General features: G+C 45.1%; 2 protein-coding genes across 4 annotated transcripts in view; one reads left to right on the top strand and one right to left on the bottom strand.

The window, feature by feature from the left end:
- The window catches only part of Pogz (pogo transposable element with ZNF domain), a 60,912-nt gene extending 53,177 nt beyond the window's left edge, over positions 1-7,735 (top strand). For all 3 annotated transcript variants that reach the window (XM_013015272.1, XM_013015273.1, XM_013015274.1), the window contains 7 exons: positions 1,684-1,818; positions 1,934-2,103; positions 2,256-2,396; positions 2,790-2,846; positions 3,296-3,408; positions 3,876-3,900; positions 4,028-7,735. In XM_013015272.1, the coding sequence (XP_012870726.1) occupies positions 1,684-1,818; positions 1,934-2,103; positions 2,256-2,396; positions 2,790-2,846; positions 3,296-3,408; positions 3,876-3,900; positions 4,028-5,699 (2,313 nt within the window). In that variant the 3' untranslated portion in view covers positions 5,700-7,735. The remainder of the gene's footprint in view (positions 1-1,683; positions 1,819-1,933; positions 2,104-2,255; positions 2,397-2,789; positions 2,847-3,295; positions 3,409-3,875; positions 3,901-4,027) is intronic.
- Positions 7,736-10,258: 2,523 nt separating this feature from the next.
- Psmb4 (proteasome (prosome, macropain) subunit, beta type, 4) lies at positions 10,259-12,559 on the bottom strand. The gene is made up of 6 exons (XM_013015397.1): positions 12,359-12,559; positions 11,908-12,054; positions 11,634-11,715; positions 11,213-11,329; positions 10,518-10,606; positions 10,259-10,380 (listed from the first exon to the last, which is right to left on the bottom strand). Exons 1-6 carry the CDS (start codon positions 12,556-12,558, stop codon positions 10,368-10,370), a joined length of 648 nt encoding a protein of 215 aa, XP_012870851.1. The 5' UTR covers position 12,559; the 3' UTR covers positions 10,259-10,367.
- Between the last annotated feature and the right edge of the window lie 75 nt (positions 12,560-12,634).

Here is a 12,634-nt window from a genome sequence, read left to right as displayed (position 1 = left end):
CCCCCCCCCCCAAAAAAAAAGAACTAAAAAAAAAACTTTTCAAGTGTCAGGCTCTCCAGCCCTGTCTGGAACAAGGGAAGGAAAGACTTAGGATTCTTCAAGTCTGTAGCCACAAAGCCAGCACCATAATCTTAGAGGGAAACGTGATATAAGGGAAGCTGAAAAGTATATGAAAAAAAAAGGTATGATTAAAATGTCACATACTGTAAGAAGGTAGCAAGCAAGATAGACAAATTTTCATTAACAAGCCATTTTGTTGTTAAAGTCAAATTCTACAAATAAGAGGGAAGGAGACAGATTTGTTTATGAAGAGGTGAGGAAAGAGGGTGGTAGATCTAGGAGCAAAAAATAACAGGAAAATTTAGGATTTTGCTGGTTGTGGTATATTTCACTTACAAGATGGACTAAATGTACCTTATTTTAAAATGCTACCAGAAAGGAGCTACTAAAACAGGAAAGGGAAGGCATGCATATAAAAGAATATAAAATGCAGGACAAATGGGTACATGTGAGCTCAGTGTTCACACATAGATGTGTGAACCCATGTCACTTGTAAGTAACCCCCTTCACTTACTTATGTAGTAGTGACTACTGATACTCTACCACAAATGTATTTCCAAATAGGGTACAGAAATTGTCACATTTACTTGCTACCTAAGGAAAGAAAATCATAGATATGAGTCCAACTTCTGAAAAACTTCAGTACTGATTTAAGAAGAAATGCAGCAAGATAAAAATAAGTGTATTAACTTATCATTTGTGTTTAAAAAAGAAAAGAGCTGGTGGCTCATGCCTATAATCCTAGCTTCTCAGGCTGAGATCTGAGGATCCTGTTTCAAAGCCAGCCCAGGCAGGAAAGTCCATGAGACTATCTGCAATAAACCACTCAGAAAACCAGAAGTTCTTTGGTTCAAGTGGTAGAGCACTAACCTTGAGCTGAAATGCTGAGGGACAATGCCCAGGCCCAGAGTTCAAGTCCCACAACCAACAAAAAAAAAAAAAAAAAGAAAAGAAGGTAGTAATCCCATACGAATGGTTATATACACAGACTGCCCATGAAAATGTATTCAGAAAACTAGTAATAAAAGCCAGGAGCTAGTGGCTCATGCCTGTTGTAATCCTAGCTACTCAGGCTGAGATCTGAGGATCGTGGTTCAAAGCCAGCCTGCATATGAAAGTCCCTGTAGAGCCCGACCCTTTACTACCCTTGAGCAGAATCGCTCAGGGCCAGCACCCAGTCCCTGAGTTAAAGTCCCATGACCCACAAAAAAAAAAAAGAAAAGGAAAACTAGTAACGACAAAGGAACTGATGGGAAGAGTTAAAACCTATAACGTAGGTTGAGTTGAAGGTATGAGTTGATTTGCTTGGTGGTTTTGCATGTCCCATTTAAGAGTCAAAAAAGAAGCATTTACAGGAATGGGTAGCACTGACTGCAATATAAAGATAGGGTTATATAAAGTAGGGACCAGTAAGTTTATGTCACTGGTCCAGATTATTACAAGTCAGGAATTGGTGGCTTATTCATCTTGTCCTTGATTCTACTTTTCCTACCATTGATTCTCAACAGTAGGGTTCTTACTCTCAAGAAGGGAAGAATGATGCGAGAAACGCTGATCAACCTTCTCAGAGAAGAAAAGTCATTGGGAACCTTTAAGGAATTTTTGTTTTTCTTTCCCCTTCAGAAGAGAAATGTTTATCACTGCAACAAGTGCCGGCTGCAGTTTCTTTTTGCCAAGGATAAAATTGAACACAAGCTTCAGCATCATAAAACCTTCCGTAAACCCAAGCAGCTAGAGGGCTTGAAACCAGGCACCAAGGTAAAGGGTTTGTCAAAGTTTCTTTTACAGAGTCAGAAAGGGGAAGAAAAGAGATTTTTCAGTGTTCCAAGGTTTTTGTGGGTAGAATCTCACTCTTTATTCCCTCAACTCTCAGGTGACAATCCGGGCGTCCCGAGGGCAGCCACGAACTGTTCCAATATCCTCCAGTGATACACTTCCCAGCACCTTACCGGAGGCAGCACCACTGACCTCAGCGGATCCCCTGCCTGTTTTCCTTTATCCCCCTGTCCAACGCAACGTCCAGAAGAGAGCCGTTAGGAAAATGTCAGTGCTTGCTAAATGCCGGGTGGGAGGGGACTGTGAGGGCAGGGTTATTTCTGATACACAGTGTAAGCACCTCAGCAGGGTCGGTCATCTAAAATCTTACAATTTGAGGATACTTGCAACAGTAATGAAACTTTTTTCTTTTTTGACAGGAGTGTCATGGGCCGGCAGACATGTCTAGAATGTAGCTTTGAGATCCCAGATTTCCCAAATCATTTCCCTACATATGTCCACTGCTCTCTCTGTCGCTATAGTACCTGCTGCTCCCGAGCTTATGCCAACCACATGATCAAGTAAGTTGTTAGGAGTTCATATTGTCCAGAATCATTTCATTCCCTTCCCTGTTCCTAGTTTGTTTCTTTCTTGAACTCTTACAGAATTCTTCAGGCAAGGTAAGAGACCAAAGCCATGTTCATTTGGCTTTAATGGTCTGTATTCCTGATTGTGTGGGATCTTTCTACTCAAAACTATGAGCCAAACACCAGCATTAGATGGGAGCTGGATAGAAACAATTTCTCAGCCCCACCTAATCTGGATCAGTCAACCCTGAGGTGATTTCATATTTGTATTAAACTTTAAGAAGCATGATGATAGGAAGCATCTTACATTGCACGTTGTCATTGGCTGGTGATCTCTAGCTTAGCCGGCAGAACCTCATGACTCATTTCACATTATGTCTTTCTCAGCAATCATGTTCCACGGAAAAGCCCCAAGTATCTGGCTTTGTTTAAAAACTCTGTGAGGTAAGGAAAAGCTTACGGTACTCCTAAGTTTCTAAATATTTATATGTTTTTAGTTGTTTTGTGGGGTGGTTGGTAGTGTGCATTAATTTGAGAAAAAAAATATTATGGGTTTTTTTCTTTTTGGCTAGTCTTGGGCTTGAACTCAGGGTCTGGGCACTTTCCTTGAGCTTTTTCAACTTGAAGATGTTAGTGATTTACCACTTGAGCCACAGCTTCACTTCTAGTTTTTTGGTGTCCCATTAATTGGAGATAAGACTTAGATATTTTCCTGCCCAGGTTGGCTTTAAACCACAGTCCTCTGATCTCAACCTCCTGGGTAGCTAGAATTACAGGCATGTGCCAGTGGTACTCAGCTTCTCCTTTACAAAGCCTCAAATTTTAACTTTCTCTGGTGTTTCTCTGGTGTCATTGCCATATTTGTCTTATGTCCACTTTAACTCTCTTTCCAGTGGAATCAAGCTGGCCTGCACTTCATGTACCTTTACTACCTCTGTGGGAGATGCCATGGCCAAGCATTTGGTTTTCAACCCCTCCCACAGATCCAGCAGTATCCTGCCGCGGGGTAAGTAGGAGAGATGGACAAAAAAAGGGCAAAAAAGATACTTGTCCAAAAAAAAAGAAAGAAAAGGAGGCTGGGAAGGTGGCTCAGTTGTAGAGCGCTTGCCTTGCATGCTTGAGGCCCTAGGTTCAATTCCTCAACACCACATAAGCAGAAAAGCCGGAAGTGGCGCTGTGACTCAAGTGGCAGAGTGCTCACCTTGTGCTGAAGAGCTGACGGACAGTGCCCAGGCCCAGAGTTCAGGCCCCACGACCGACAACAACAAAATGATACCTGACATTCTTTATAAGCAGGAGCATTCTTCTCCAGTGTCACCCATTCACTATTTAGATATACTGCACTAAATTAGACACAGTTGAACATGAAGTGTATATAGGACTAGAAGGCACTCTGCGGAGTATACTAGGACCATCTTTCGGAGGACTCTACGCTGAGCTAACCTTTTTTTTTTTTTCTTTCCTTTTCCCTAGGACTCAATTGGCTATCTCACTCAAGGTAACAAGTTCTCATTTAATGATTTAATTGCTGTCTTTCAGTGTGTTTGCTCTTTGTTTTACTACTATTTAAATTTCCTAGTTTAACTTATCTTTCTTTCTTCTTTGCTCTCCTACCTACCCCTTAGGCATGGTCAGACACGTGACCGAGTGCATGACCGGAACTTGAAGAATATGTACCCTCCTCTTTCTTTCCCACCTAACAAAGCTGCCACTGTGAAATCTGCGGGAGCCGTGGCAGCTGAGCCTGAAGAGCTCCCATTGCCTGTGGCGCAAGCACTCCCATCACCAGCCTCAACTGCAACCCCGCCACCAACCCCCACTCACTCGCAGCCTTTAGCCCTTCCACCCTTGGCCCCAGAGGGGACCAAGTGTCTGAATGTTGATGACCAGGATGAAGGCAGCCCAGTCACCCAGGAACCTGAGGCAGCATCAGGGGGTGGAGGTAATGGTGGAATTGGCAAGAAAGAGCAGCTATCAGTGAAGAAACTTCGAGTAGTACTGTTTGCCCTATGCTGCAATACAGAACAGGCAGCTGAACACTTCCGAAACCCCCAGCGACGTATTCGGCGTTGGCTTCGCCGATTCCAGGCCTCCCAGGGGGAGAATCTAGAGGGCAAATACCTCAGCTTTGAGGCAGAAGAGAAACTGGCTGAGTGGGTGCTGACCCAAAGGGAACAGCAGCTCCCTGTGAATGAGGAGACCTTATTCCAGAAGGCCACCAAAATAGGACGTTCCTTGGAGGGGGGGTTTAAGATCTCCTATGAATGGGCTGTGCGCTTCATGTTGCGGCACCATCTGACTCCCCATGCCCGGCGAGCTGTGGCTCACACCCTACCAAAGGATGTAGCAGAAAATGCAGGACTCTTCATTGAATTTGTACAGAGGCAAATTCACAACCAGGACTTACCCCTGTCTATGATTGTAGCTATCGATGAGATCTCCTTGTTCCTGGATACAGAGGTGCTGAGCAGTGATGACCGCAAGGAGAATGCCCTGCAGACAGTAGGCACCGGGGAACCTTGGTGTGATGTAGTGCTAGCCATTCTGGCAGATGGCACGATCCTCCCCACGCTGGTTTTCTATCGAGGACACATAGATCAGCCTGCTAACGTGCCAGACTCTATATTGCTAGAAGTGAAGGAAAGTGGCTACAGTGACGATGAGATCATGGAGCTGTGGTCAGCTCGCGTGTGGAGGAAGCACACAGCTTGCCAGCGCAGCAAGGGAATGCTAGTGATGGACTGTCATCGCACTCACTTGTCTGAAGAGGTACTGGCTCTGCTGAGTGCCTCTAGCACTTTGCCTGCAGTGGTCCCAGCAGGTTGCAGCTCCAAAATCCAACCATTAGATGTATGTATCAAACGGACTGTTAAGAACTTTCTGCACAAAAAGTGGAAGGAGCAGGCTCGGGAAATGGCAGACACTGCTTGTGATTCTGATGTCCTGCTTCAGCTAGTGCTAGTCTGGCTGAGTGAGGTACTGGGCGTCATTGGAGACTGCCCAGAGCTGGTTCAGCGGTCTTTCCTTGTGGCTAGTGTTCTCCCAGGCCCTGATGGCAACATTAACTCACCTGCTCGCAATGCTGACATGCAGGAGGAGCTCATCGCCTCCCTAGAGCAGCAGCTAAAGCTGAGTGGGGAACAGTCTGAGGAGCCCTCAGCTTCTACGCCCCGACTCAGATCATCTCCTGAAGAGACAGTTGAGCCTGAAAGCCTTCACCAGCTGTTTGAGGGGGAGAGTGAAACAGAGTCTTTCTATGGCTTTGAGGAGGCTGACTTAGACCTCATGGAAATCTGAGTGTGGGATCATGAGTGTGGAGTCAGGTTGGGAAGGTGAGGGAGGGTAGAGGGGTTTAGGGAAAAAGGGGCATACCAGGCGGGGTACTTGGTTTATATTTTTAATTTTATGTCATTTCCCCTGATGTTGACTTATACTTCCCTGTGAATTTGTGATTAGGAAATCAATAGTGATCATTTCTGAGCCGAGGATCTGACCCCATTGGTCATTCACTTCTGCTAAAAACAGGCTTTTGTGACTTTTCTAAATTTAAATCACTGTGTTCAGTATTTTTCTGACAAAAATCAAGGAAAAAAAAAACCCTTTGTGGGTGAATGTTGTTTTGTTTCCCCCTTTACCTCAACTGTATCATAGTACTTCCAGGTTTTTTGTTCGTTTAACTGTGTGGCCAGTCTTTGGGCATGATACTATCTAATAACCATTGTTAATGTGAGAACATTTCTGAAGATGGGAAAGACAAAAATATGTAGTTCAAACTGGTTTATTATATATATGGATAAACTTTTTCATTGTGGTCTTAACACTTTTATATAAAAATGAAAATGCAAGGAAAAAAAAAACCACTGAACTCTTCTTCCTTCTCTTTTTCTTAATTTCCCTGTCGAGATGTTGGTTTCAACAGCTCTAGATCTGAAATTGTGGCTTTAAAAATGCATGAAACCACCCTTAATCATCTAGAATGAATAGATTTGTCCTTTCCCCACCATCCTCCGTCCAACAAAACTATTTTTTGCTCTTGGAGATCCTTGAACCCTTCCTTGCCCCATTCTCACACTGCCCAGCCCTCTGGACAAAGGAGCACACATATCCTTAGCCGAGGCACCGAGGTCATCAGAGCGTGAGGGTGGAAGCCGCTTCCAGAGTTTGTGTCTTCACCCTGCAAAGCCCTTGAGCAGCCCCTGCTTTTTGAACTCCATCCTGCTCAGTGGACAGCATGCCTGGTCAAGGGATCACAGAGCCTACAGCCACGAACTAATTGTGTAAACTTTAAGTGCTGAACTTTAAAAAGATAGGTAACCTATTCAAATTGTGTTTATTACCTGTGGCTTTCCCCTATTTCTCTTAATGCTTAGAGAAGAATCTGATGCAAAGAAGAACATGGGAGTGTGCACAAAGAAAAAAAAATATGAATCTTTATTTTTCACTGCCAGCTTGAAGGAAAATTTTTTCTACAATTTGCATGAGGGACTTTTTTTAAAAAAAAAAAACAAAAAAAAATCAGTTATAAGCCAAATGTACTGTACCATACAGAGAAAAGGAGCAAAAAAACCAAGTCTACCTTTCCCACAGCTACACCATTCTTCTGTCCATCCTGAGGCTTTCAACAGTGTTTTCCTCCTGTGAGCCAAGGAGGCAACCTGCACAAGCGTGTAAATGGTTCATCTTTCAAATGTACATAAGTGGAACATTTAATGAGCGGAAAAATTTTATAAATTCCCCTGAATCCTAGGGTGACCCTGTAGGCTTTCAGCCTGGGAGATGCTCAAGATGTCAGTCACACTGGTAGTAGGTGTGAAGTTTACCACCAGATCCAGATCCTCTCCCTGCTGGTTTTTTGTTTTTGTTTTTTAACACCCAGCACACTATAATATAGTGAACTGGAGCATTCCCTTCCAGAACAGCTTGGCCAGCTTTCAACCCGTGGCATCCGAAAACTGAACAAAGGATCCATCTGGGCTCCTCTTTCCCAGCTTTTTGCCCAATGCCATTTTAATGGACTGAACTTTCAAGTCAACCCTCTGCTTTTGAGAAATTTGGAGAACTGAGTGGTCACTTCTGTCTACACCCTAATCCTCCTCTTTGGTAGTCTCTGCAGCAGCCACAGCCTTAGCAGAGCTGGGTTCCTTGTCTCTGCACTCTGACTTTCTGGATGGGTAAATTTTTCTAAGATCATCAGCAATGGATCAACTGGGTTTTGGCCAGGGAAGTTGTCTTTGTGGACTCCGCCTGCATGGCTTAGTGGTAGAAGGAAGTTTTTTGTTTTGTTCTGTTTTTTTATAATTCAGTTTAATCAATAAACACGTATTTATTGACTACTTTCTGTGTTGACTAAATGTGTGATTTTCAATTGAAAGTTCAGTTACTTGCTTAAATTTACTAGTTCACTCGTTTGCTGTTGCCTATACCCATTTCTTAAAAGGTTTGGAGAGGACATGCAGAAGACTTACTTAACGGCTAGGCAGGGATGGCACACCCATATAATCCTAGCCACTCAGGAGGCCGAGATCTGAGAGTCAAGGGTCAGAGTCAGCCTAGGAAGACATATCAGAGACTTTTTTCTTTTTGTCTGTCATGGGGCTTGAACTCTGGCTGGGCACTGTCCCTCAGCTCTTCAACTCTAGGTGAGCACTCTACCATTTGAGCTACAGCACCACTTCTAATTTTCTGGTGGCTTATTGGAGATCTAGGCTGGCTTTGAACCCCGATCCTCAGATCTCAGCCTCCTGAGTAGCTAGGATTACAGGCATAAGCCACCGGTGCCCGGCTATCAGAGAGACTCTTACCATCAATTAAACAGAAGCCAGAAATGATGGTGTGGCTCAAGTGGTAAGAATGTCAACCTTGAGTGAAAAAGCTATGGGTGTAGATGGGAGTTCAAGCCCCAGTACCAGCAAATCCCCACCCCATCCTCACAAAAAGCATCTAGGTGCTCATTTTTAAAACCATTCCAGCAAAGGCATGTGGCTGACATGCAGATGACTTACCCTACAGCTGTATTTTCCACTTGCTAATGAACAAATACTTTTCCTCCCTTAAAACATGCAGGCAGTAGAGTTAGGTGATTCTGCATCAGTGTTTCTCATAAATAGCAAAGCTCTAAAATTATACAAGTTAAACTATGTGTGTTCTTATAGTAGACATTCTAGTGAGGGTGAAGGATAATTTTTAGTTTAAATTTCCCTGATCAGTGATGCAATACTTCACAGTTTTCTATAGTGCTAGAAGTTTAAATTCAAGCTATAGACATTTAGGTTAAATGTTTATATACTGCTTCATATTCCCTATATGAAGAGTGAGTCTGGACTTGGTGTGGGTTGGAGTGCCACTTCTAGGCAGTCTCCTTGTGAACAGCAGCTCTACTTAGACACGCCCTGTGTCTTTGACATTGTTTTAATTAAAAAAAAAAAAATCATGTCTGCAGCCAACATTCACCGGGAGGTCTGCATTCCTTTACGATGCAGCAAAGGGAAAATAATTTCTAAACACAAAAGCTAGTTACCACGGCCCAGCACCGGTGGCTTGTGCCTGTCATCCTAGCTACTCAGGAGGCTGAGATCTGAGGATCTCAGTTCTAAGCCAGCCTGGGCAGGAAAGTCTGTGAGACCTTTATCTCCAATTAACCACCAGAAAACAGTGGTAGAGCACTAGCCTTTAGCTGAAGCGCTCAGGGACAGCACCCAGGCTGAGTTCAAGACCCAGGACTGATGAAAAAAAAGTTATGAGCTGGGCACTGCTATGTCACACCTGTAATCCTAGCCACTAAGGAGGCTGAGATCTGAGGATCACAGTTCAAAGCCAGCCCAGGCAGAAAAATTCATGAAACTCATTTCCAACTAGCCAACAAAAAGCAAGAAGTGGAGCTATGGCTCAAGTGATTAAGCACTAGCCTTGAGCAAGAAAACAAACAGTGCCCATGCTCTGAGTTCAAGCCTCAGGACTGGTATAATAAAGTTATACTACCGGGGCTGAGAAGGTGGCTCAGTGGTAGAGTGCTTGCCTTGCATGCATGAGGACCTGGTTCAATTCCTCAGCACCACATAAGCAGAAAAAACTGGAGGTGGTGCTGTGACTCAAGTGGTAGAGCATTCACCTTGAGATCAAGAGCTGAGGGACAGCGCCCAAGCCCAGAGTTCAGGCCCCACGACTAACAAAAAAAAAAGTTACCCATACAAATTTGTCTGGCTTCTATAAGAAACTGCCTCTGTGGGATGGGAAGGTGGCTCAGTGGTAGAGCGCATGCTTTGCATGCCTGAGGCCCTGGGTTCGATTCCTCAGCACCACATAAGCAAAAAGGAAAAAGCCCGAAGTGGCGCTGTGGCTAAAGAGGTAGAGCACTAGCCTTGAGCTGAAGAGCTGAGGGACAGCGCCCAGGCCCAGAGTTCAGGCCCCACGACCGGACCCCCCCCCAAAAAAAAAAAAAACTGCCTCTAGTATAGTGTCAAATGAAGACTGTCCTCGCCTGTATTTTCTTTTTCTTTTTTTTTTTTTTAGTATTTCTTTTTTTGTTTTTTGTTTTTTATTTGGGTCTGGGCTTGGGCGCTGTCCCTCAGCTCTTCAGCTCAAGGCTAGAGCTCTACCACTTGAGCCACAGTGCCACTTCTGGCTTTTTTCTTTTTGCTTATGTGGTGCTGAGGAATCGAACCCAGGGCCTCAGGCATGCAAGGCAAGCGCTCTACCACTGAGCCACCTTCCCAGCCCCTCGCCTGTATTTTCATGTAGAGAGAATTCTATATTAGGTGAAGGAATCTAAGGGTTCTCTAACCAAGAAAGGTGGCACATGGCTGTACTGGGTAGTGTGGTCTTGGTGTGATCCAGAGAGAATAAAACCACTCAGCAAAAACTTTACAAGACTGATTTATTTTACAAAAGGAAAGTCTACCTTTGAACTAGCCCAGTCCAAAGGGAAAAGAAGGGCAAAACTTCAACTCTGGATAAGGCAAGTGTATTTCATTCAAAACCACTACAAAGAAAAAGCAAAACACAGTTGTGAAACATAAAAGGATCAATTCCTAAAAGCTCTACCCTCCCAGCCAGAGAATTTTTCTGCTTGAACCCTTTAAAAAAAAAGGTCAGCTTAATGCAAACCAAGGGACTCACCTGATCATGTGGGCAATATCCCAGTTGGTCTCTGCAGATAGGGGTCCCTCAATTTCAACACCTTTTTCAGTTACAGTGGCAATTTGAAACTGAAAAGAAAGCATCCAATGAAATGTTTTTCCTTAAATGAAGTCATTTAGGCCTGGTCAACTAGAAGATCTTCCAGTCACAGAGGAGAGACCTAGGAATTCAAGAATCCACAGCCTGGGGCTAGGGCTGGGAAGGTGGCTCAGTGGTAAGAGCGCTTGCCTTGCATGCCTGAGGCCCTGGGTTCGATTCCCAGCACCACATAAGCAAAAAGAAAAAAAAGCAGGAGGTGGCGCTGTGGCTCAAGTGGTAGAGAACTAGCCTTGAGCTGAAGAGCTGAGGGACAGTGTTCAGGCCCAGAGTTCAGGCCCCACGACCGGACCCAAAAACAAAAACAAAAACACAGCCTGGGGCTAGGAATGTGGCCTAGTGGTAGAGTGCCTAGCATGCATGAAGCCCTGGGTTCAATTCCTTAGTACCACATAAACAGAAAAAGCTGGAAGTGGCACTACAGCTCAAGTGGTAGAGTGCTAGCCTTGAGCAAAAGAAGCTCAGGGACCACACTGCCCAGGCCCCCGAGTTCAAGCCCCAGGATTAGCAAGAAGAAATATGTACATATCCACAGCCTAACAATTAGAGTCCCAGAACTTTTGCATACCACTCCTCACCCGGTTATAAGAACGCGCATCACGATAGTACAGCACTCGCATGCAGCGTTCCACGAGCTCTCGGGCCTCAGTCTGAGTCAACACAGGCTGCTTCTCCAGAACTTCTCGAAGCAGAGGCTAGGGAGATGGTGGGATAAACACAGGAGATATCACAGATTGAGTTATAGGCTAGTTGTCACTAACATCTGTGTAAACAAGTACATTAAGTGGAAAGACAGCTTCTCTACTTACTGTCTCACCAAAATGAAGTTGGCTACTAAGACCCTCTTAAAAGGGAAGTTCTAGAACATTTAGTCTGTGTATCAATCAACTGACTTATTTGCCTTACCTTGTCACTGGAACCAAAGTATCTACTGTGTTCAGATACCAAGAAACCTCTTTTTCTCTCCCTTTCCCCCTCACCTCTAGACCTGCTACTTACCTGAGCCAAGTATGCACCATAACCAGTGGCCAGCGAAGGGGCTTCATAGGCCACACCAAGCATGTCCACATAACCAAGGAAGCTAGCAGGGCAAAAGAGAACAAAGAACTCATGTAATCTTAAGAGTTTTGTGTTCTTTTTTAGCTGTGTATGTGTGGTATGAGTTGAAAGAGGGGCTGACTAGGGGAGGGGAAAAAGAAAAAAAAAACAGAAAGGGCCACACACAGGTGGGTCAGGTTGGGAGCTCATGGAAGCTATTTCAATTCAAATCAACCTTTCTCCATCAGCGTAGCCTCCAATGACCATGGTATTCCACAGAGGGTTCATCTTGGAGCGGCGGCTGTACATGGCCCTGGTCAGCCACGAATGAATAGCTCTAGGACTATAGCTGTGTCCATCTCCCAACAGCTCTTCATCGATCCTTCAAGGAATTGATTGTAAGAGTGAGAAAACGGCTGGGATCTCCACCCACCTCCAAAAGACGTTGCTCCCCCTCAATCTCCTTGGCTACTCCTGAATGCCAAAACACATTCACGTGTGGTCAAAACGTACTGGCTTTAATTTTACAAAGGGATTTATTTCAGTGTGGGGTTTCCGCCCCACGACCGACAGAAACAAAACCCAGCTCCTCTGTTGCTTTCTTAACCCTAGCGATCCTCTCAACTGCGAAGGCCCGCGGGGGGCGGGGGGGAGTGTCCCCACTCCGAGTCCTCCAGACGACTTACACCATCTGGCCGAGAACTTGCTTCAAATACTGAAAATCGGCGTAATCTCCGGAGGCACCGAGCATGGTGCTGTTGTTGACTCGCATAATGCGCGAGATGTTGCGGAAACGAGCCAGGGAGCCGTAGGAGCCCAGCATGTCGGCGGCGATCACCACCCCGCCCTCGAACTTAACGCCCAGCACCGAGGTCCCGGTCACCATGGGGTTCCTGGAGGAGGAGACACGCAGCTGGGGACAGGCGGCGCGGGGGGCCCCGCCGGGCAGCCGCGGGGCGCGG

The sequence above is a fragment of the Dipodomys ordii genome, unplaced genomic scaffold (genome assembly GCF_000151885.1).
Source record: "Dipodomys ordii isolate 6190 unplaced genomic scaffold, Dord_2.0 Scaffold26, whole genome shotgun sequence".
Lineage (NCBI taxonomy): Eukaryota > Metazoa > Chordata > Mammalia > Rodentia > Heteromyidae > Dipodomys > Dipodomys ordii.
The sequence above is the reverse complement of the archived record's forward strand: the minus strand, read 5'-3'. Positions and strand labels throughout refer to the sequence as shown.

Coding starts and splice junctions, on each gene's coding strand:
- Psmb4 (XM_013015397.1), bottom strand. CDS start 12,558: ATGGTGACCGGGACCTCGGTGCTGGGCGTTAAGTTCGAGGGCGGGGTG. Junction 11,716..11,907: donor GGCTACGCTGATGGAGAAAG/GTTGATTTGAAT, acceptor TTGCCCTGCTAG/CTTCCTTGGTTATGTGGACA. Junction 11,330..11,633: donor ATGGTGCATACTTGGCTCAG/GTAAGTAGCAGG, acceptor CCATCTCCCTAG/CCTCTGCTTCGAGAAGTTCT.